At 49.8% G+C, this 23,038-nt stretch overlaps 1 protein-coding gene and 1 long non-coding RNA gene across 4 annotated transcripts in view; one reads left to right on the top strand and one right to left on the bottom strand.

Annotated features, from left to right (window-relative positions):
• Window positions 1-17,173, top strand: part of TCF7 (transcription factor 7) — a 33,043-nt gene extending 15,870 nt beyond the window's left edge. Inside the window, exons 4-11 of one of the 3 annotated variants that reach the window (XM_066272468.1) lie at window positions 7,753-7,864; window positions 8,616-8,703; window positions 10,136-10,228; window positions 11,691-11,810; window positions 12,287-12,449; window positions 12,560-12,667; window positions 13,401-13,449; window positions 16,046-17,173. In XM_066272468.1, coding sequence (XP_066128565.1) covers window positions 7,753-7,864; window positions 8,616-8,703; window positions 10,136-10,228; window positions 11,691-11,810; window positions 12,287-12,449; window positions 12,560-12,667; window positions 13,401-13,449; window positions 16,046-16,068 — 756 coding nt within the window. In that variant the 3' untranslated portion in view covers window positions 16,069-17,173. The remainder of the gene's footprint in view (window positions 1-7,752; window positions 7,865-8,615; window positions 8,704-10,135; window positions 10,229-11,690; window positions 11,811-12,286; window positions 12,450-12,559; window positions 12,668-13,400; window positions 13,450-16,045) is intronic. The other 2 variants (XM_066272467.1, XM_066272469.1) reach the window with 2 other exon arrangements.
• A 43-nt stretch (window positions 17,174-17,216) lies between these two features.
• Window positions 17,217-21,575, bottom strand: LOC136333384 (uncharacterized). The gene is made up of 2 exons (XR_010731026.1): window positions 18,480-21,575; window positions 17,217-18,281 (listed from the first exon to the last, which is right to left on the bottom strand). It is a non-coding gene; the product is annotated as an uncharacterized lncRNA (long non-coding RNA).
• Window positions 21,576-23,038: the final 1,463 nt, after the last annotated feature.

Genomic DNA, 23,038 nt, shown 5'->3' on the forward strand with positions numbered 1-23,038 from the left:
AGGGCCAGCAGTCCTCAGTGGCTGGCGTAGAATGAGAGAAGGGGAGATGTGAGTGGCTGTCCGGCATCGCTGAAGACCGAGAGCCCATAAAGGGGCCCCTAGCACTGACTGGATGGAGGGCAGTCTGACTACAGGCAACTTTCTAAACCTCACTTCCGTCATGGTAAAATGGGAAGGAGAATGCCTGCCTCTAATTGGTTGTCACATGTGACATTTATAATACTGCTTCACCTCTGCCTTGTAGAGAGAACAGTAACTATCAATAGCCCACTTTTCTGTCTGGTCAGGCCCTGCCCCAGAAGGAAAAGCGGCTCAAGGTGTGAATCTGCCACTCGTTCTATGGGCTCGGGCCCAAGATCCTCTCTAGAGCTCTGGATCGGGTACTGGGAACCCTCAGGAGCTGGGAGCCCAGACTGAAGTTGGCTTCTGGCAGACGGGTGGGTGAGGCGTGCAGAGGCTGTCAGGGCACTGGGATCCTAGAGGCCTCCATCCGAGTTTCGGTGACTGTGCTCAGAACCTGGGTGGGCAGAGATGACTGACAGGCTGATTCTGCCCTCCAGGACCCTCAAGTTGACCTCTGTACCTAGTGGGCATCTCTGCCTGCTGGGATTATAGAACCCCCCACATCATGGCACTTTCCAAGCAAGTGACCTTTAGTCTTAGGTCAGCATGAGGAGCCAGCCTGACAAAGAGAAGGAAGGAAGAAGAGTAGGCAGAGGCGCTGAGAGAGGAGCTGGGCAGCTGGCAGGAGAAGAGCAGGCCTGAGTGGCTGGGCATGGCTGGGATGTGGCTGTGCCTGGGTGAGCAGGGAGATGTGGGCTAGGGCCCCGAGGGCCATGTCCAGTGATTGTCGGCAGGCAGGGGGTGTGGCCAGAACCCAAATAGTAGGGGTCCCAGAACCTGATGGAACATTTTTTTTCAGGGTCAGGGAAGCACTGGCTCTGGTAACTGACCAAGCAGGCTGGAGAAGGGAGAAATTGGCTTTAGGACTCAGGCCCTCTCCCCTGCTCCCCCTTGTTCTGTCCATGATAACCACAGAACCTTTGTAATACAGTGCATGGAATCCCAGCTCTGCCACTTACCAGCTGTGTGACCTTGAGCAAGCTAGATACAGTATAACCTTCCTGTGCCTAACTTTCTCATCTAGCAAATGGGGATAACTATACCTATATCAAAGGGTTGTTTTAGGAGTATGAGTTGAACTCTGTAAAGTACTCAGAGCTATCCCTGGCACATGGTAAACACTTAGCTTGTCATTAATAGATGCTATTCTCTCAGTCTGGAACATTCTTTTGCCTGGCACGTAGTAGGAGCTCAGTAAATATATACTGATTGAATATGTCTGCTGATAGCAACCAACCGAGAATCCTAGTGTGTGTTGGGGCATAGGGGATGGGTACTTCTCCTGGCACATTGCCCTGCAACAGGGAGACTTTCTTGGTGGGAGGGTTTGGTCAGGCCCCACATGCTCCCCCAACCCCAGTTTTGAGGCCAGAGGAAGCAGCGACTTTCTTCGCTGGGAAAGTGTTGTGGGGCTCAAGCATTTGGGGGTTTTCAGAGTCAACCGTCAGATGCAAGGGAGTTTCTCTGTTGGCGGTGGCAGAGGCTCTCAGGGTGCACACAGGCTGTGAGCAGACCGCTGCGGTCTGCTGGGAAAATGCCGACTGTGTTTATTTTTCACCTGAGCCTGCAGGAAGTGTGTGTGTGGGGGGGCAAGAAGAGAGGGGGCAGCCCAGCCAGGCCCAAACTCATCTTCAGAGCAGAGGAGACCTACCTCCGGAGTCCCTCATTTCCACCTCTGCCTGTCCTGCCCTGCCCTTGGGCCCCTTCCTGGCTCCGGCCTGCTCAAGAAGGGGTTTCTAGCCATGCACTAATGAAAATATAGTATTCTGTGATGAGGACCACGTCTTGGGTTGGGCATGGGGAAGCGCAGTAAGAGCAATGCAACAGCAAGGAAGCACCACCTCTGCTGAGAATATAACAGACATGGAGCCCTAGACCTATCCTGAAATTTGGATGGGGTTTGGGGGGGGATTCAGAGGGGGAGCTACAGGCAAAGGCAAAGAATGGAGGTCCTGGAGAGTCTTGATCAAGGAGTATGGACTGCGCTTGAGTCATTCGTTTATAATTGTGCTGTGCTGCGAGCACGTAGTGAGTGTCCAGCTCAGTGCTCAGGACTGCCCTCAGAGGTGAGAAAGACAGGCTTGTGCCATCAAGATACTCAGGGCTTGGTAGGGACAACCGACTCAGGCCTCCTTCCCTTGGAAGCTGGGTCCAGTCACCATCAGGAGAAGGAGAGGAGGGGAGCGCCCATCACTGGGCTCACACACACATACTATGCCTCAGGCAACCCTACCCTGTCTGGGCAGCCTGGCCCCAGGACAGCCTTGTGCTGAGGCTGTGGAGTGGGACGTTCCACTGGCTGAGGGGGGTGTGGGGCACTAGGCCCTATGCCAGACATTTCCCCCTGGCTACCACCGGGCTTGGCGGGGGTGGAGAGTGAGGCCGAAGGGCAGCCTGATGAACGTGGGAAGGACTGGCCAGGCCCTCAATGCCGTGCCCTGGAGCCCTGGCCACCTCAGGGCTCTAGCTGCCAGCAGGCTGTCTTCCCCACCCCTGCCCACCTGGTGCCTCTTCTGTGCTTTGGCTGCAGACTCCTGTTTAATGAGGCTTTTCCCCAGTTCCCAGGGAAGGCTGGTAGACAGGATGAACCCTTTGTCCACCAGGCAAAACCCCGTGCACCACCTTACTGCCCATCACACACATACATCCATACTACACCAGAGGCTGTAGACTGAGCTCAATTCTGCAGTTTCTTAGGCCTAGCCTAAGCTGGGCTGCAGCCTGGGACTTATCCAGCCTTGCCAAGGAGGGTCAGCTCTAGCCCTCAGGGCTTCCTGGCCAAAGCTAGCCCTCCTCAGAGATGTGGTGTGCTGAGAAACCAGTTATGGGATACATACCCCACACACCTTGCTCTAGGCCAGCGGTTCTCAACCTGTGGGTCGTGACCCCGGCGGGGGCGACCAAAACACAGGGGTCGCCTAAAGCCATAGGAAAATACATATTCTGTGGGTCGCGACCCACAGGTTGAGAACCACTGCTCTAGGCAGAGTGCGACTCTGGGACTCTCTTGCTAGAGCTGGCAGCTTGGAGCCCAGGCTCTCCTCCTAAGACTTCTCAGGGTCAGAGTTGCCCACCCAGAGGCCAGAGAGCCAGAGCTAGGGCTGGATGACAGGGTCTTTTCTGGAGCAAGAGCTTAGACTCAAAAGCCCCCTGTGGTTTGGGGGGACTTGTGGAGGGTATTCATTCCACCTGTTGGGCCAGGACTCCAGGCATTTGTGCCCTAGGCAGTGAGTGGTGGAATGACTCCCACCATGAGTGCCCAGGCGCCTGAGGCTCAGTCATCCTGACCGCCATGAGCCTGGTCAGGGCTGATGCTGTTTGGTTATCACTGTCCTAGGAACCTATCAAGATAAAAAGGCCTCAGAGGTTTCCAGCAAGCTTCTCACTTTCATAGGCCCTCAGCTCCTGCTCCCAAAAACTCTACAGTGGTCAGCAAACTCAGTCAACAGAGCCAAATATCAACAGTATGATGACTGAAATTTCTTTTGAGAGCCAAATTTTTTAAACTTAAACTATATAGGTAGGTACATTGTTATTAACTTAATTAGGGTATTCCTTAGCTGGCTTTTGCTAAAAACGTCACATGGTATTAGGTCGCATGTGGCTCGTGAGCCGCAGTTTGCTGACCACTGCTCTAGGATAAAGCGGCATTTTTGCATCTGGTAGCAATGAGGTAGGTAGAGCTGATATTCTCATCCTTATTTTACAAGGGACAAACTGACCTAGGATCTCAGAGTGAAAGGTCAATGGAAAGGTCATTTCACACCATGGCACATTTAAAAATGATCACTGGAGTAACTTGGAGGAGGCTGAAGCACCCATGGGAAGTCCTGGGCATAGTGAGCAAGGAGAGAGCAAAATAATGGGGTTAAAGTAGGGGCCTGATCGTGTAGAGCTTTGTAGGCCCGGGTAAGGCTATTGGAGGCTCAAGCCAGAGGAGTGACATGATCTGATTTATGTGGCTGCCAGATGGAGGACTGGTTGAGGGGGCAGGAGGCTGCTGCAGTCATCCAGGTGAGAAGTGCCTATGGCTTGGACAAGGTGGGGGGACTAGGAGGAAGTGTTTGGGTTCTAGATATATTTTGAAAGTAAAACCATTAGAATTTGCTGACAAATTGGATATAGGTTATAAGAGAAGAGTCAAGGATGACTCCAAGGTGTTTGGTCTGAGCAGCTGGAAGAATAGAGTTGACATTAATTGATGAAGATAAGCAATTGGGGAAGGACATCAAAGGTTTTGCTTTGGACATATTTGGCCTGGGTAGCATTTTAGACCTCTGAGTAGAGTTTATGAGCAAGCGTTTGGAGAGGGGAGTTCTTGGACAAGTGAGGGCTGGAGATAGAAATGTGGAGTCGCCTGACCAGGCGGTGGCGCAGTGGATAAGCATCAGACTGGGATGCGGAGAACCCAGGTTAGAGACCCTGAGGTCACCAGTTTGAACACGGGCTCATCTTGCTTGAGCAAAGCTCACCAGCTTGGACCCAGGGTCGCTGGCTTGGGCAGGGGGTTACTTGGTCTGCTGAAGGCCCATGGTCAAGGCACATATGAGAAAGCAATCAATGAACAACTAAGGTGTTACAATGAAAAACTGATGATTGATGCTTCTCATCTCTCTCCATTCCTGTCTGTCTCTGTCTGTCCCTCTCTCTGACTCTCTGTCTCTGTAAAAAAAAAAAGGTAGAGTCATCAGATGAAGATGCTTAAAGCCAGGAGCTTGTATGAGAACACCTTGGAAATGAGGGTAGATAGAGAGCCAAGGGTCAATTTTGGGTCAGGTCAGGAAGGGGATGAAGAGGCAAAAACAAGACTGAAAATGAGTAGCCTGTGAATTTGGAGGACAATCAGGTGCGTGTGGCATTTTGGAAGCCTAGTGAAGAAACTATTTCAAAGAGGAAGGAGAGTCTGACCATGCCGTGGTGGCGCAGTGGATAGAGCCTCGGACTGGGACTCCATCTTGAGAGTACGTAGGCTTGCCGGCTTGAGCGAGGGATCATAGACATGACCCCATGGTCGCTGGCTTGAGCAAGGGGTCATTCGCTCTGCTGTAGTGCGCCCCCCTCCCCCCGCCATCAAGGCAAATATGAGAAAGCAGTCAGTAAACAACTAAGGAGCTGCAACGAAGAACTGATGCTTCTCATCTCCTTTCCTGTCTGTCCCTCTCTCTCTGTTTAAAAAAGGGGGGGAGGGGATCAATTGTGTCCAGTGCTACTGAGAGGTCAGGAAACATGAAGACTGAGAATGGACCACTGAGTTCAGCAACATGGAAATCATGGAGACCTTGACAAAAGTCATCCAGTGAAGTGACAGGGCAAAAGACTGGCTAGTTTGAAGGGAGGATGAGAGCTGAGAACTGGAGGCAGTGAATTCAAACAGGTCTGCTGAGGTTTGCAAAGGGAGGTGAGACATGATGTGACAGCTGGGGGAGGATTTACAGGTTGGAGAAATGACAGCTAGTGGATATCTTGGTGGGAATGAGACTGGGCTAGCAGGGTGCTTGGCACAGTGCCTGGTATTGGCAGGTCCTCGGTATGTGAAGGATTTCACGTGTGTCCACATAGCCCACAGCTGTCCCAGCCCACTCCTCTTTCCAGCCACCTGCAGGCCTGAGGATCCTACATCCTACCTTCCATTCCCACACGTACAGCTAAACTGTCACAAGGTGTTTGAATTCAAGGCTGGAAATAAAAATTAGCCTGAGAGTAGCATGAGACTCCCCCAGCTTGCTCAGGAAGCCTGACCTCGGAACAGCAACAGGACAGTCACAACATCCAAGGCCTGAGGACGCATGGTCCTGTCATCACCCTCCCCAGGTGATTCTGCCAGTGGGCTGCCAGGAGTGCCTGCCATCTCCAGGCTACTCCCCATTTGGCATAATGAGGCCAAAGTGTCTGGCATGTGTGAGGCCCAGCACTGGAGGGAAGCACTGTGAGCAGCATTTCCTCTGCAGCTATGAAGGCTCTCTAGCATGAATAAAGGGCTTTCTACATGTCCCTTCATCACGTGACACCTAAGTCATTGAACTCTTGGGTATTGTCTGGTTTTATCCTTACAATCCTCTGATCACCTACATTTTATAAGGAAATGGACGCTCAGATATTGTAGTGAGCTCTGAAGGCTGCACAATAAGAACGAGGATCTGAACAAGGTTGACCTTCTCTTGGTCAAGTTCACAGCAGAGAGCCCTCCCTGGGGCTGACAGAGGAAAGCTCACTTGCCCTACCCAGAGGCTAGGAGGGGGCTCTAGTCAGTGGTAAGGCATTGGGCTCAGGAAGGAGCTACGGTGCCATATCCACATCAGTTGCAAAGGAAGAGCCACCACTATAGGGATATCGGCCCTGTGTACATGAGGACAAATGAAAGGCTGCTTCTGGCGGGCAGATGGGTGAGCAGGAGACTGTTAGGTGGCAGTGTCAGCACCTTCCTCAAGCCTTGAGCGGAAGGGTACAGCTTGTAACCCAGCCTCGAATTCTCCTGGAGGCAGGAATGTGGGAAAGATGGTGGTCAGGGTTATTGTTGGGAGTTGGGGGAAGTGTGTGCCCACCTTGTAGCTTCACACTTTGGCTATATGCAGTTCATACCCTGCCTTCCCTGTATCCTCACCCTGGACATCCAACAGCCAAGTCTCCTCACCATGAGCTATCTAACCCTTCCCTAAACCTGGTGATAAGCGATCACGAGAAATTTCACCTACAGGGTAGGAAGGAGCCCAGGCCACAACTTAATGACTGTCTTGCCCCAGAGATGTCCTGTTTATTCTGTGCCATGGGTCAGGAGTCACTCAGCTGTGCTCACAGCTAGCAGCATCCCCACAGGTGGACTTCCTGAGTAGAAGCTGAGCCTCGGTTGTAGATGGTGTCTTTCGGGCCCTAGCCCACACAGATGTGCGCTGAGGATATGCAGAGCTGGGCCTTGGCCATAAGCAACAACACCCTGTACCTGGGTCGCATGGGGAGCCCCCTTCTCAGCCTGAGTCATCTCATAACAGATCCATGTGACTAGTGTGAAAAGTAAGAGTCCTGTGGTGCTGAGGAAACAGGAAGTGTGGGGCTAGGCAGGCTGACCCTGGAGGGAGCCTGCCCCCACCTGGTCTGTCCCTGAGTTAGAGGACTGAGGGGGATTCTTCACTGTGTCAGTAATAACCTGTTAAGCCTGAGGTGGGACAAAGTCAGACTCAACACCCCTAATTTGGGGACTGGAGGAGGAACTAAAGCTCCTAGGGTAGGCAAGGTCCTCAGACCATGTCCTGATGTATGGGGCTAGAAGCTGTGAGCAAGTCATAGGGCCTAAGAGAAACAGGGATGTCTGAAACCAGGAGGTAGGAATAATTTCCTGGACAGGGGAGTCCTCCTGGAACTGAGTGCACAGAAAGACTGAGAGGCTCTCTATGAGGTGGGACTGCTTGGGCAAAGTCTGGGAGTTGGGGGCAGGAGGGCTGGACCACTGTACTCAGCTTGGTTTGAGTGGTGCCCCCTCCTGTGAGGCCTGTGGTTTTGACCACCCCCCTTTTCCTTTGACAATTGGGTTGCCCACACACACAGTTAATTGGGGCCCTGCCTATATGTAGCCCCCAGCCCTGTGCCTCCCTCCCTCAGTTATCCCCACATTCACCCATCCTCCTCATTTTTCAGCATAACAAGGCCAGTCAGCCCACTCATGGCGTCCCCCAACTCTCTCCTCTCTATGAACATTTCAGCAGCCCACATCCCACACCTGCACCGGCTGACATCAACCAGAAGCAAGGTACAGACCCGGGATGGGGAGGGGCCCAGTGAGACAGGTGGCTGGGCCCTTTATACAACTGGAGAATCTGGGGCTGTGTAAAATCAGGGCCCCTCAAAATGCCAGAAAGATGGATCGGGGGACCTGGGGGTACCAGAGGGCTGGAGTAGGTGGTGCCAAGTCAAAATGTGAAGGATTCAAGTTGAGGTAGGAACCTAAATCCTGAGAGACCTCCCAACGCCATTGTGAGAGCAGTCAGATGTAAAAAGCTATTAACTATAAAACTTGTATAGCCTTTCCCTCCCCCAGTGAGAAAATGGAAAGTGGTGGTTGTGATGGCTGATTCACCTCAGCCTCAGGCAAAGTCATTCTGAAATCAGCCACTGTTGACTGGGGGAAACCTGCTGACTCAAAGGGGTTGGGGGTGGCTTGGAGCCCTGGGTCCACAGCCAGGTTCCCCCAGACTAGGAGACTCCCAGCAGAGACTAGCATTGGCAAGGCCTGGCCTCCAATTCCTGAATGACTCCACCTCTGCCACTGGCCAGCCAGTGTCCTTAGGCAAGTCACCCAACCCATTTGCCCTTGGTTCCCTAGCCTGTAAATGCGGCAGGCAGTTATGACACTGGGAGAGTCCCCGAACAAAGCTGAATGTTTGGCACTCTAGCAGGGGTGGGGTCGTAGAGGACTGCACAGGAGGCTCTAGGATGCAGTCATTGGCTAAGGTGGCCTCTGAGTCAGGCTAGCTCACTTACTTGGCCCCTCTCCACTGCAGTTCACAGGCCTCTGCAGACACCTGACCTCTCTGGTTTCTACTCTCTGACCTCAGGCAGCATGGGACAGCTCCCTCACACTGTGAGCTGGTGAGTGTGGGCCCAGTGGGAAAGGGGCACCTTCTATTTTCCTCCTCCATCCTGTGCTGAGCACCCTGCTGCCAGCTCTGTATAGATAGCAGGGCTGGCCAACAGCTTTATGCACTCCCCATGTAGCCTAATATACTCCCTCTGGGAAGACAGGAGACTAGGCTATGGTCTGTAATCCTTGAACTCTGTTTCAATGTCTGAGACTTGAATGAGAACCCTGAGTTGCTCAGGGCCATATGAGTATGTGAGGAAGAAAAGGCCTTCTCAGGGAGTAATAGCATGAATGGCCGTAAGAGAGAGGCTATTGCTCCTTAGCCACTTGGTGGGGAGGAGGATACTTCCTACAACTAGCCTCAATGCCTACTGCTGGCTGGTCTCTTCCTTTGCTGAGCTGTTTAAGGGTCAGGGTCCCTTCTTGTGCCTAAGGTGCCTGCTTAAGCCCAAGCCCCTGACCAGTCTGCGTGGAGAGCCTATTAAAGCTGGGCCAGGAGAACAGCCTGACCCCAAGTCAGTGGGCAGAAGAGCCTGTCTTCAGCTGGAGTTGGGTTTGACAGGTTACTTGGACCTTTACTCAGCAACAGCAGTGTGACTTGGGAAGGTCTTTAGCCGCTCTGGCCTGGGCAGTCACTTAATAGCAGGAAAAGTTGGCTTCCTAAGAAGGCAGGGTAGGCCAGAGGCCCAACCTAGGGAACTTCTTGTCCCTTTCCACTTGCCTTTTCTCTATGTTAAGCACAACCCTCTATTTCTAGGTTCTCCTTGGACACAGCTGCATTCTGAATACAAACCAGGGCTAACCCCACAAGTACCCCCATATTTGAAGTGTGCCAGGCAAGGATCAGGCACCAGAGAAGCATTGCTGAAGCTGGCTGATCCTCAGGTCCCGACCCTGGCAGAACTCAGTATGTCTAGTGCACAACCCAGACAAAAAGCCAGCCAATTACAAGGCACTGTCAGCAGTGCTCTGACTGAGGACTGGAGGGGCACCTCATCTGGCTTGTGATCTCAAGGGCTTTCAGGAAAAAGTGTCATTTAGAGGATTACCAGAAGCTAAAGCAGGCAAAGTGGGGCAGAATAACAATCCTGACAGTGTCAACAGTGGGTGCAAAGGCCTCAGGGCAGGTATTAACCCTGTTTTGACAGAGACATTTCATTTCAGGAGGCAAGGCTGACCTGTCTCCCAGGAGGCAAGGCTGACCTGTCTCCCAGGAGAATGCTGCCATTTCTACCTCTCAAGCACTGGTACAAGCCTGTAGAGGGAACTAGGTGCAGCATAGGTTGCCCTCTGGTGGCAGATGCTTAAAACACACACTGGAGTGGCCCATGCAGCTGATTTGCCTCGCAATCCTATGGGTCAGGCCTGAGCATGAAGGGAAGTCCTTACCCACACAGGGCCAGTAGCCAGACTGCTAACAGCTATCTCTCCCAACCACAGGCCCAGCCCTCCTCTCTACCCCCTGTCCCCTTCCTGCGGATATAGACAGCACTTCCCTGCCCCCACTGCAGCCCCTGGCGCCCCTTACCCCAGGTGAGTCCCCTACCCTGCAGCCAGGCTCCTGCTTCTTGTTGCCCAGGCTTCAGTGCCCACACAAGGCCATGCCCAGGCCACTGCTTGTCCTGTGTTAGTTGTTTGTCCATCCGTCTGCCCGTCATTCTGTAGCCCCTTGCTGCCCTGTGCCTGAGAATAAAGCTAGTGGCACTGCAGGAGGCCTAAGCCCACCCAGGCCAGACTGCAGCAGAGCACCACAGAGCAGTCAAGGACAGTGGATGCACATGTGTGCTTGTGTTCCTGCCTCTGCATGCATGAGTCAGTGCGTGTGCAGGTGTGTATGCACGCACCATTGTACTGCATCCCTGCTGAGTGAAGGGCTCTCCCAGGCATTCCCTAAGCTCCACCCAAGCTGAGGCAGCATTTTTTACATGTGCCTCCAACCTCTGGCCTGCTCAGGGACTCCATCTCTGTGTAAGCAGCAAGGGGCAGAGTGGTACTCATAGAATAGCAAGAAAGTGAAGTGGGACGTGTGCATATATGTGTGTCCCTTTATTTAGCTCCCTTCCTTAGTGACAGATCCATGCTAAGGATGGAATAGGAATTTAGCAGACATTTCCAGCCCTATGGAGCTCACAGCCAGTGTAGACAGTATAGAAATAGCATCAGCAGTTGAATGGGCTATGCTATGTGGGTCTGAAACCCCACGGGGAGACCCCAGCCAGATCCAATGGGTCACAGCTTCATAAAAAGGGTTAACATCTCCTGCATGAGGGTGACAAAGGGAGCAGCAGTAGTTGGGGATGGCTGGGGTGGGAAGTGATGGGAAACAGGAAAAGATGGAACTAGAAATGTAGGGGAGTTTCAGCAAAAGCAGCCAAGAGCACTCAGGTGTTTTTAACAAATTTTTTTTTTCTTCTGAGACAGAGAGAGCGGGATAGATAGGGACAGACAGACAGGAACGGAGAGAGATGAAAAGCATCAATCATTCGTTTTTCGTTGTGGCACTTTAGTTGTTCATTGATTGTTTTCTCATATGTGCCTTGACCATGGACCTTCAGCAGACTGAGTAACCCCTTGCTCAAGCCAGAGACCCTGGGTCCAAGCTGGTGAGCTTTTGTTTAAACCAGATGAGCCCGTGCGCACTCAGGTGTTTTTAAAAGGTCACTCTGGCTGTTATGCAGGGAGAGTACTAGAGGAGTTGGTAAGGAGAGTGAGAAAACCCACAGAGCAGTCACAGGCTCATGAGGCTGAGCAGGTAAAGGCAAGAGGTGACAAGGGGAGATATTCAAAAGCTATTTAGGATTTAATTTAGTAACTCCTAAATGATGTATATGTAGATTTTTGCAATGTTCGTCTGTGCAATGCGTACTTGAATGCAGGCCAAAATAGGGCAGTGGGTGGGTATCTGTTCACCTGTCCTTGTTTACTCTGCAGGGCCTGTGTGTCAAGGTCTTGTCCGTACACACCTGGCTCAATGTTAACTCTCTTCTGTCTCTAGGTTCACCCATCCACCGCTGATGCTAGGTTCCGGTGTACCTGGTCACCCAGCAGCCATTCCCCACCCAGCCATTGTGCCCACCTCAGGGAAGCAGGATCTGCAGCCCTATGATCGCAGCCTGTGAGTGAAAAGGCACACAATGGGAAAGAGGGAGGGAAACAGGTGAGCAGACCTCAGGCTCGCATCTATTTGTCAGCCAGGATACATGTTTCTTCCAGGAGACCCAAGGCTTGCTGCCTGGAAGCTCCAAGGACTGCCACAGGCCTCTGGTCAAATTATCTTGTGGCTCTTCCCACTGACCACTGTTTTTTGAGTCTCAGAAACAGGAGGGGGTGGGTGCAGTGGGAAACAAGGATTTGGTATGAGCGAAGGTGGGATAAGCTGAGAAATCCCTACACATTTTCTCACTTAGCTGTACTATTCCTATAAGGAACAGTTACTTAACTCTCCTCACCCGTTTTGAAGCAGCTATAAAAAAATAAGATTAAAGCTCAGGTATCCATGTACTTACACATGCACTGGACACACTAGAGGAGGGTGGTAGCATTAGGTGGGCATGTAGGAGCTCCCAAGTGATCTGGACATGTGCCCCTCAGGAAGACGCAGGCAGAATCCAAGGCAGAGAAGGAGGCCAAGAAGCCAACCATCAAGAAGCCACTCAATGCCTTCATGCTGTACATGAAAGAGATGCGAGCCAAGGTCATTGCAGAGTGCACACTCAAGGAGAGTGCTGCCATTAACCAGATCCTGGGCCGCAGGGTGAGGCCATGGGCAAGTGGGCTGGTAAGGGCAGCCCCTGATCACCTTCAGCTTGGTGCAGCCTGCTGACTCCCTGATGCACCCCATCTGCCCCTCCTTTCCCTTTGCAGTGGCACGCACTGTCACGGGAAGAGCAGGCCAAGTATTACGAGCTGGCCCGCAAGGAGAGGCAGCTGCACATGCAGCTATATCCAGGCTGGTCGGCGCGGGACAACTACGTGAGTGGCCAACAACACACAGGGATGAGTAGGGAACCGTACCAGGCCACAGTTGCAGCAGGAAAGGCAGGCTTACTGTCCTGAAGGCACAGATGAGGGGAAGTGGTAGACTGGAGGGCCCAAGGCCTGCCATAGCTAGCTCAGAAAAGGGTCAAGCAAGGGGAGCTGCCCCTAAAGGTAGGCCCATGTCCTGTTTTTCACCCAGGATCTACTCCCACATAGGATTGTTGCCCAGTAACTTATTGGAGCTCATGAGCAGAAGGGGGGGAAGAGACCTGGTAGTTACCTCTTCCATTTAAAATGGATATGTATGGGAAAGGGAGGAGGCCCCTAACTGGCCACGGTTTAGTAAGCAAGAACTGCAATCAGGAAACACTAGGGCCCTGGTCGGCACACTGGCTTGCGACCCACACGTGGCTCTTTTGCCCCTGAGTGTGGCTCTTTCACAAAATACCACGTGCGGGCACTACCTTGATAAGAAATGTACCTACCTATATAGTTTAAAGAGTTTGTCTCTCAAGAGAAATTTCAGTCGTTGTACTGTTGATATTTGGCTCTGTTGACTAACGAGTTTGCTGACTACTGCACTAGGGCCCCCAAGTAGAAAGAAACTGGGCTTGGAATCCCAGTGGCAGCCAGGCTAGGCAGCAGGCTGCACGTATCCCAACCACCTGCTCACTGGGCTTAGTGTCCACCTCCCAGATGTGAGGATCTCTCCCTTTGTTTACTGCAGGGGAAGAAGAAGAGGCGTTCCAGGGAAAAGCATCAAGAATCCAACACAGGTGAGCCCTTCCTCCTGCAGTAGTGGAGGTGCCTCTCCAGGTCCCCATTTGACAAGCATCACTGCTCTGGCCCAGAGGGAGGGTCAGAGTCCTCAGCTACAAACCTTTAGTGCCTGGTCCCTGGGCCCCCTGGAAACAAAGCCTGCATCTGACAAGTGAAATCCCCACTTGAATACATATACTGAGTCCTAAGGAAGACCAGCAGAAGCCAATTCACATAGCATTGGTGTGTGGGCCCACCACACCCTCACCACCTTTGTTAGCCCTGCCTTGCTCACAGCTAGCAAGGGAAAGTTAGTGAGGAACTGACCATATGATCCATGCTAAACCCAAACACTAGCATCCTAGTTAGTTCTGAGGTGGACAGCACACTATCTGGATGGACACTGAGACAGACCTCATGCCTAGGCTCACTAGTCATACAGCCTGCTAACTGGTGCCCAGCAATTCTGTCACATCTCACCCTACCACACCGTCTTATTCTTCATGGCAGTTAAGTGCTCTTTGTAGAGGACTTGTGGAACTCACACTGCTTTAAGTCTCCTCCCTGTGGATTCCTGGGTGGGTTCCTGCCCCAACTCTGATCCACATTCATGAATGACTTTCTCAGCTGTGCTGCCCTCTCACGCTGTAACAGGCAGGGCAGTCCTCAGCCCTTTTTCTGAGGTTGAAGAATGAGTTTTACTTTCCATCTGGGAAAGTGCATAGAATAGGCTTAAGTTACAGCACGAGGGGATATGGGTCAGTCAGGGCATTGGCAAAAAGGAAAGGAAAAAGAAAGATAAAATGGCAGGGAGTTTTGGGGTGTAGGCAGCCCTAAGGCAGAAGAGGCTGAATCTGGAACCACAAGGACTTCCCTGGGTTCCTTCTCCCACAGCTCCCATGCTGCAAGGGGCCCACGAGCCACAGAGAGGAACAAGCCTGATAGGGTACCCTCTCTTCCCTACCATTCTTCCCACTGCCTCTTCTGCCCAACTGGGTACCATGCCCACTTTCCTAATACCTTGGCTTTGGGTCCTAGGCTCCCACTGGGGCTGGCTGTGCCATGAAGAAGCCATCTGCCTGTGGGGGCTGTGGGATATCTGTGACTGGCTAACACTGATGTTACCTCTTCTTTCTGGGCCCTGCTCTGCCCTGCTGCCTGCCTGCTCGCCCTCTGCCCTGCTCTGCCCCTCTGGCATGGCTGTGAGCAGACCCTGGCTCGCCTAAGAAATGCCGTGCTCGCTTTGGCCTCAACCAGCAGATGGATTGGTGTGGTCCGTGCAGGTGGGTTTGTCCCCACCACAATCCTCCCTTTGCTTCAAGCTGCTTCCCTGACTCTGCACATGTCCTACTGGGCCTATAGCCTTCCTTTGTCCCTCCCCCCCAGCCCCCTAGGAGACTTGCAGATTGTGGAGCCCTCCTAAGAATAGGAGTGAGCACTGAACACGGCTTGTAGGGAAAATCATTTGGGTCTAAGTGGAAGGAGGGATAATGCTCTAGAAGGGAAGGAAAGGCAGATTGAAGAAGGTAGTTATGTTATCTAGGGTTCTTTGGTAATGAGGGCTTAGTGCTAACTAGGCCTAGCTGGTCTTCAGTAGCCAAATACCACACCATTCAGGTGGCTTCAGCCCCTGCTCCTAGGCCTGAAAGTCATAATAGCCAACCAATTCCATCACTTCAAGTTGGGACCCCTGCCTGAGCCCATAAATCTAAGAAAAACAAGGTGACTGGTAGAGAATACCATGAATAACGTGGATACCAAGTAACTCATCATCTTATACCTACTGAGCCCAGAGGGCTGGAGAGAAAGAGAGAGAAGAGCAAGGCTGTCCTAACCAAAGGGCCATACTTAGGCCCTGTAGCACTAAACCTGTGTGTTTTGCCATATAACAGGAAAATGCTTGTGTATGTGAAAAGAAGATATACCTACTAAGTGGCTAAAAGTTGCCTAGTTTAGGTTCACATCAGGCCTGGTGAGGCCAAGGCTGCGGCTAATCCAGGCAGTTAAGTTCATTGACTCTAAGGAATATTTGACCCTTCAGAGTACCCTCCATGTTCCTGGTCCAAGGGCAAAGAGGAACCTGGGGGAATATGTATACATGACGGGAGGCAGCCCTGTCCTTAGAGGTCCTAATTCTACCCATTCCACACTACTCAAAGATAAACTGTGGCCCAGAGAACTCAAGATGGTAAGAATGGATGAGAAGAATCACTGTCTTACTTCTCTTCCTCTTTGCCCCTAACCTCGCTTTGAGCAGTGGGATTGTTCAACCCAAGTAGCCACAAGCATGACAGCCCCTTTCTTTAATGCAGTCTGAGCCCCACAAACACACATGAAGCAGAGGCTCAAAGGCACAGACTAAGATGGTTATCCTAGAAAACAAGGCAACCTACAGGCCCAACTAGAAAAGGTCCCTGTGCCATCGTGTGGCTGTGCTTGGAACTGCAACTGTTCCACATCTGGGCCAGGCCCAGCAGAACTGCACTGTCTGAAGGTATACATAAGTACATTGTTCAAGTCCTAGGGAGAGGGGACGAGAGGTCAGCTAGGCCTGTGCAATGACAGCATTTTTTGGTTGTGGTGTATGACTGTGAATTCACCCTCTGTTTACAGATAACTCTCTTCACTATTCCTAGGAGGAAAAAGAAATGCATTCGGTACTTACCCGGAGAAGGCCGCTGCCCCAGCCCCGTTCCTTCCAATGACAGTACTCTAGGCTGCTCTGGGTCCCCAGCCCCCCAATGCTCACCCTCATATCTCCTGCTGCCCCACTTCCCCACAGCACTACTTGCTAGCACTGCGGAGCCAGCACCTACATCACCAGGTCTCTCAGCAGCTTTCAGCCTCCCAGCCCCCTGGGCCCCCACAGGCCCCCAGCAGTGCCCTGCAGAGTATACAGGTACAACAACAGGAATTTCGGAAACAGGCAGCCTAGCATGCACAGGACAGCTGGCCGCCTCCGGGGACCCACTCTTTGAGGAGGAGCAACAGAGCCCCAAAGCATGTGGAAACCGGCCAGGGGGCCTGTTAAATCCTTCTCAGGGTCCAGGTGCTGGCGATTTCAGAGGCTGCACAACTTCTGCTTGAACCTGGAACCGAGTGGTACATCTGATCTGTGTTGTCCTCTGATTAAGGGTATTCTCTGTGCCTGTGGCAGCCTGCATCTATTCTTTTTAATATCTGTCTTGTTGCTAGCCAGATTGCCCTGCCTCCCTTTTCTGCTATAGGTCATAGACAGGCTGTCAGCTGCTTTCCCTTCCCTGTCTCCCCACCCCCACTACACACCCTCCCCATACCAGACACTTCACGGACCAAGAATGAGCTGGTATATCAAACAGTGTGTGAGCCTGGTCATAGCCACCAAGCTCAAGATGATAATGTTGGCCCTGGCCGGTTGGCTCAGCGGTAGAGCGTCAGCCTGGCGTGCGGGGGACCCAGGTTCGATTCCCGGCCAGGGCACATAGGAGAAGCGCCCATTTGCTTCTCTACCCCCGCCCCCTTCCTCTCTGTCTCTCTCTTCCCCTCCCGCAGCCAAGGCTCCATTGGAGCAAAGATGACCCGGGCTCTGGGGATGGCTCCTTGGCCTCTGCCCCAGGCGCTAGAGTGGCTCTGGCCGAGGCAGAGCGTCGCCCCTGGTGGGCGTGCCGGGTGGATCCCAGTCGGGTGCATGCGGGAGTCTGTCTGACTGTCTCTCCCCCGTTTCCAGCTTCAGAAAAATACAAAAAAAAAAAAAAAAGATAATGCTTTTCTTGAGGGCCTAGAAAAGCCTTGTTTTGCAGAAAACTAGCTGCCATTTGTAAGCTGGGCCAGAGGAATCCTGCCACGTTCTCAGGAGCTTGTAGGTGGAGGGGATGGAATAGGTTAAGTTTAGGCCTGTCAACCTAGGCAACCTGACACTACCTTAAATCAGGCAAATATGGGTGGTGGGGATTATCTGGCTCTCTAGTTCAAATTACTTGAAACTGATTCCTGAGAAACTCAATTGCCTAAGAAGCCCCAATACCAAAGCCCCAGGTCTGTCACTAGTGGCTGTAGTCAACAGTTCAAAGAAGTCATGGTCTAGAATCCGGTGTGTATCCCTCCCTGTTCTGAGAGCCTTTTTTTTGACAGATCCAATCTAGCCAGCTTTTTAGTGGTGAAAGGGCAAACCAAACATGACAGCCAGTGTCTATCTTCCAGCATGAAACCAGGCCAGCTTCAGTTTCCCTGAAATTCTGTAGGAATGAGGACCAGAACAACCAAAGCAAGTAGCCCAGAAAAACTCTAGTGGTAGACCATTGGTTTTCACCACAGCCTAATTCTGAGCCAAGCTTCAACCCTGAGCCTTAAAGTTTTTTTTAACTTAACTTGTTTTTTGCCTCCTTACTGTACAGAGCCTGAATTCAAAGAAAAAGGGCTATATTCCTGTACCCCCACACACCCCTCAACAAAAACCTGTAGTTCCTACTTTAGCCAGTGGCTTCTCAGATTCCAAAGACCATATATTCTTGCATAGTACTGCCGGAAGTCTTGACAAAAAGAACCATTGTATTCAAAATATTTTTGTATTGTTAATGCATCATCATAGAAAAACTTTTTAAACATGAGAATAAAGATACTTTTTACTGTTGTTTTTTTCTCCCCCCCCAAAAAAAAAGCTTGACCCTACGGAATCAGCTGTTTTAGAAATAAGAGCATAATACTCTCCCCTTTTCTTCACAGCCAGGAAACTTGGGGTTTATTTTCTATTATGGTACACATGTTAAAAGACTTTCAACCCACAGAAGCCAGGGATTACACTCTGATTTCCCTTCAGGGGCTTCCTTCAGCCCTGCTGAGCTCATGTTGAGTATATGCTGCCATTCCAAGCCTTGCTCTTTTTTTTTTATTTTTTTATTCATTTTAGAGAGGAGAGGGAGGGAGGGAGGGAGAGAGAGAGAGAGAGAGAGAGAGAGAGAAGTGAGGGAGGAGCTGGAAGCATCAACTCCCATATGTGCCTTGACCAGGCAAGCCCAGGGTTTCGAACCGGCGACCTCAGCATTTCCAGGTCGATGCTTTATCCACAAGCCTTGCTCTTAATCCAACAATGATGCAGGCACAGGCCAGCCTGCCTGTGCCCCCCCCCCCCCCAATAAGAATGGGTTGGAAACTGCTACCAAGACCCTTAGATAAAGCCAACTAGACCAGAAGGCTCCATTTTCTCTGAGGGTTGAGAGATGAACCACTCTAAGTATGAATCCTATGAGAAAAATGAACAAGTCTTTTTATACTGGTATAAAAATCCAAAAAGATAGTTAATAAAACCCTTTCCTCCCAAAGACTCTATCAAGGTGTTTGAAGTGTCTTCATAGTATTATAAAACATCTGGTTTGATAAATCTGCAACCTATTTTTTATACAGCAGTTTCCATCATGTTAAAGTATGCTATTAACTTTGAGACCCATCATGAATGTAAAAGGTGTCATAAAGCCACCTCAATAGGTCAACTATCAGATAATGCAAGAACTGTATACAACAAGCAGTCACTGGGCCAACATCATGCATTGTAATTTTTACTGAGTTACATTTTTTTGTGTTTTAAAATATTTATAAATAAAGTCTTCCAGAGTAGTGTCTATTTAAAGTAGGCCAGTGGAAGTTGTAATCCCAGACTTGCTTTTTTTCTGGAAGGGTGCTAGAGATCGGGCATTCTCTTGACATCTGTCCCATTTAAAGAATTCAGCTCTGGCTAATGACCTAGATGTTTCAAAAAACATTCTTACCAAGGCTTATGCAAGACTGGGTTGCTGCATCTGATTAGGCCTCTTATTTAGAGCACACTGGATACATGAACAATGTACTCTTTGTGTATGCGAGGGGAAAGGGGGTTGTGGTAGAATTAAACCAGCTCTTAAAAACACCTGACATCAAAAAGGAAACTCAAACCCTGCCAGATCACACCAGCACATTCCTATGAGGTCTCAGGGTGACTTGATGGTACAGTCCCTAATTCTACTTCAGATACACCAGTCCCATCTCACTGTCATCCAAGAACCGGTCTTGTTTCCTGAAACGTAAGACAAGATGACCCAACTTTCCTTACACATTCCCACAACTAGCAGATTTGCTTGAAATATTAATCTTGAGCCCTAAAGCAGCTGCTCCCACTGTGATGGTAAACTAAAGAGCTTTCCAAAGTCTCCCAATTTGAAGGTGTTTCTCCCTTTTACAGAAAGTCCCATGGCTAGGCTCTTCTGAGCTGTAACTATCTTGAATAGCCCAGAAGCACAACTATTCATCCTGAAAAGGCCACACTGAAAGTGAAAGTTCCTTACATAGTTCCAAGGAAGGAATGGTTCCTGTATGCATTGCTAGAAAAAACGGCACAGAATAAAATTGGCCAGGACTATAAAGTGGAAGATTTGAGACCAAACAGTAATTCATAACACACTGATTGGCTTTTGAGGTTGGAGAGGATGCTTTAGTGTTTGTTTTTTTTCTTCAAGATTCTTATATTTAATAATTCACCATGGGGTCCTTGAAACTGAACTGGCCATGCAAGCAGTCTGGTTCTTAGGTTGGGTCAACTTCCCTAATCCCATCTATTCCAATCTCTGAGATCTCAAATCACTATGGGACTCTTCAACTTAGGCCTCTTGGAGCAGCTTGTCTGGAGCAGCTAATAGACCAGGGGTCCCCAAACTACGACCCGCGGGCCACATGCGGCCCCCTAAGGCCATTTATCCGGCCCCCACTACACTTCCAGAATGGGCACCTCTTTCATTGGTGGTCAGTGAGAGGAGCATAGTTCCCATTGAAATACTGGTCAGTTTGTTGATTTAAATTTACTTGTTCTTTATTTTAAATATTGTATTTGTTCCCGTTTTGTTTTACTTTAAAATAAGATATGTGCAGTGTGCATAGGAATTTGTTCATAGTTTTTTTTATAGTCCGGCCCTCCAACGGTCTGAGGGACAGTGAACTGGCCCCCTGTGTAAAAAGTTTGGTGACCCCTGTAATAGACTGTCACTGGTCGTCTTGTCCACAATGGGTATGGTGGTCTGAAAAGAGCCTTAATTTCATATACTCAAAACAGCAGAGTTTTAAAACAGAGATGAACAAATGGGGATGATATAGTTCCCCAGAATAAAAGCCTACCTCAGGTCAGAAGATTTTGAAGTTAAGGACAGTGTGGGATTGGGCAGAGTTAACTAGAAAGGGCAAATTCTGTTCTGGGGGTAGGAGTTATTCTATCCCTAGCTGTATTCATAAATTATTAGCAATACAAGATAAGGGCTGTTTCAGTAGCCATGAATTATATGGGAGATAGTTAACTAGTAGTAGTTCAGGCTGACACTTTAAGTTTACCAGAGAATCTGGACCAGGGTTTTTATTTATCTGAAGTCTTGTTCCTTCAGACATGTGCAATCAATGTCAAGGGTGGGGGAAAGAAATTAGGGAGGAAGAGGAATTATGTTCCAGTTACCATCCCCACCACCACCAAGAAGCCACTCTGGAAACGCCTCTTGAATATAGATTTCTGAGAAGTGTAGCTTTCTATATTCTCTAGCTCCTATAAGCCTTCTGAGAGAGAAATATCTGCAAAACACTTGAGGTTGACGTTGTGAAACGGCACACCACCACCACACACAGAGTAGAAAGAAAAGGCTGGCATATAGCAGATTAAGTGCTCAGTAAACACTTCCTAAAAAATACAAAGTTCAGTGGTATCAGAAGGTCATGAGAACTACAAAAGAGGAAGCGGGTATTGTGAGCAACTAAATATATGCTCACAAAAATTAGGGGATATTTCAAAAATAAATATGAAGCAATAAAATATCCCCTACCTAATTTTTGTGAGCAGTCTATATTCTCCCACAAAATGCATCTCAGTACCGTCACACAGACCAGCTGTACCCAACACTGCAAAAATTCTGCAAGACAGCAGTCAACCATGAGTTAAACAATCACTCAAAGTCCCACATTGGAAACCTGTCAAACAAGAGCAACTTCAACACCTTTATGCCACTAACAATGCTCATGACTACTGACAACTCAGTGGAAGGACCGAGTATCCAAATCTTGCTTAAGTGTCCAAATGGCTCAATCTTGCACTAAGGGACATGTTCTAAACTACAGCTTACACCATTCTTTATCTTGCTATGCACATTTTCTTATTCTGCCTTTTTTTTTATTTTTTTTTAAAGATACTGATTTTAGAGAGGAGAGGAGGGAGAAAAAGGGGATGGGGAGGAGCAGGAAGCATCAATTTGTAGTAGTTGCCCCCTGCATGTGCCTTGACCAGGCAAGCCTAGGGCCTCAAACCAGTAACCTCACTATTATTCCAGGTCCAAGTTCTAGCTACCATGCCACCACAGGTCAGGCTGAAGATAGTGAGTGATTTTTAACAACAGTAAACAAGGTAGTTGTAAAACCCCAAATATTCAGAATACTTTAGTCCAGTAATAAAAAGTTTTAGTTCTAACACTCAAAAATAGCAACGCCTAACCTAAGTCTAATAAATACTTTTCCTAGAGTGTTACAAAAATCCTGCCATCAATCTGGCCTTCATGAATTTCTCCAGACTATATTCGTCGGTAAACCTACCAATGCCCAACCACCTGCTGCCAGGTCCAGACTAAGCACTGCTTTCCTCCTCACCTTGGCATCTCTCCATCCCCATCCAAATCCAGCTTACCGTTTCAAACTAAACAGTTTTTCCTCATGGAACCTTTCCTAGACCTTTCCAGCCCTGTAGCCCCCAATTTGCTCACTAATCTTGTTCTGTCTAGGAACATTTTTATATAAAGTTACCCTCTTCCAGGAGTATTTATGCTTTGCCTCCTTAACTATTCCAAGAGCTACCAAGAAGGCAACTCTTATCCTTCCTACAAAGGATAAGCCAGGAGCTATACTTTAGGTATTCAACCATTTCATATGCTTTTCCTTTACTTGCATTCTTTTCCCGTATGCTCTTCTTTCGTAGCTGGAAATCAGTTTTCAAAGAAATTCAAATAACTGAGGATTATCATCTTTTTAAAGCTCAAGCAACTTTGTAGGGATAACATTTTATTCCTTCTCACTTGAATGTGTACTGAGCTTTAGAAAAAGAAAAATCATAAAATCTTCAAATGGAAGTGGGAGCAAGCAAAAGTTAAGCTTCAAAAGATGAGACTCTGATAGCTGGGGATAAGGTAAAGGGCGCTCAGAGCATGAGGTCTGTGGTTCTCTCAGTTATGTCTTTTCCCTGGTCAAAGCCCCTTCCTATCCCTGTTCAAACTGCACTATTAAGAGCATATATAACTAGCCCCAGCAGGTGGCTCAGTGGATGGAGCATCAGCCCAGCACATGGATGTCCCAGGTTCAAGTCCCAGTCAGGGCACACAAGAGAAGCAAACATTTGGTTCTCTTTCTCTCCCTCTCCCCATTCTTTCCCTCTTCCCCTCCCACAGTCAGTGGCTTGACTGGGCTGAGAATGGCCCTGGGCGCTGAGGATAGCTTGGTTGGTCCAACTGCGGCAGCCTCAGGCGCTAAAAATAGCTCAGTACTTGAGCATGGCCCCAGACAGGGATGCCCCGTGGATCCTGGTGGGAGCGCATGTGGGAGTCTGCCTCTCTATCCCCCAAACCCCTAAAAAAGAACGTATAT

Source organism: Saccopteryx bilineata, chromosome 4 (genome assembly GCF_036850765.1).
Source record: "Saccopteryx bilineata isolate mSacBil1 chromosome 4, mSacBil1_pri_phased_curated, whole genome shotgun sequence".
In the NCBI taxonomy this organism is placed as follows: Eukaryota; Metazoa; Chordata; class Mammalia; order Chiroptera; family Emballonuridae; genus Saccopteryx; species Saccopteryx bilineata.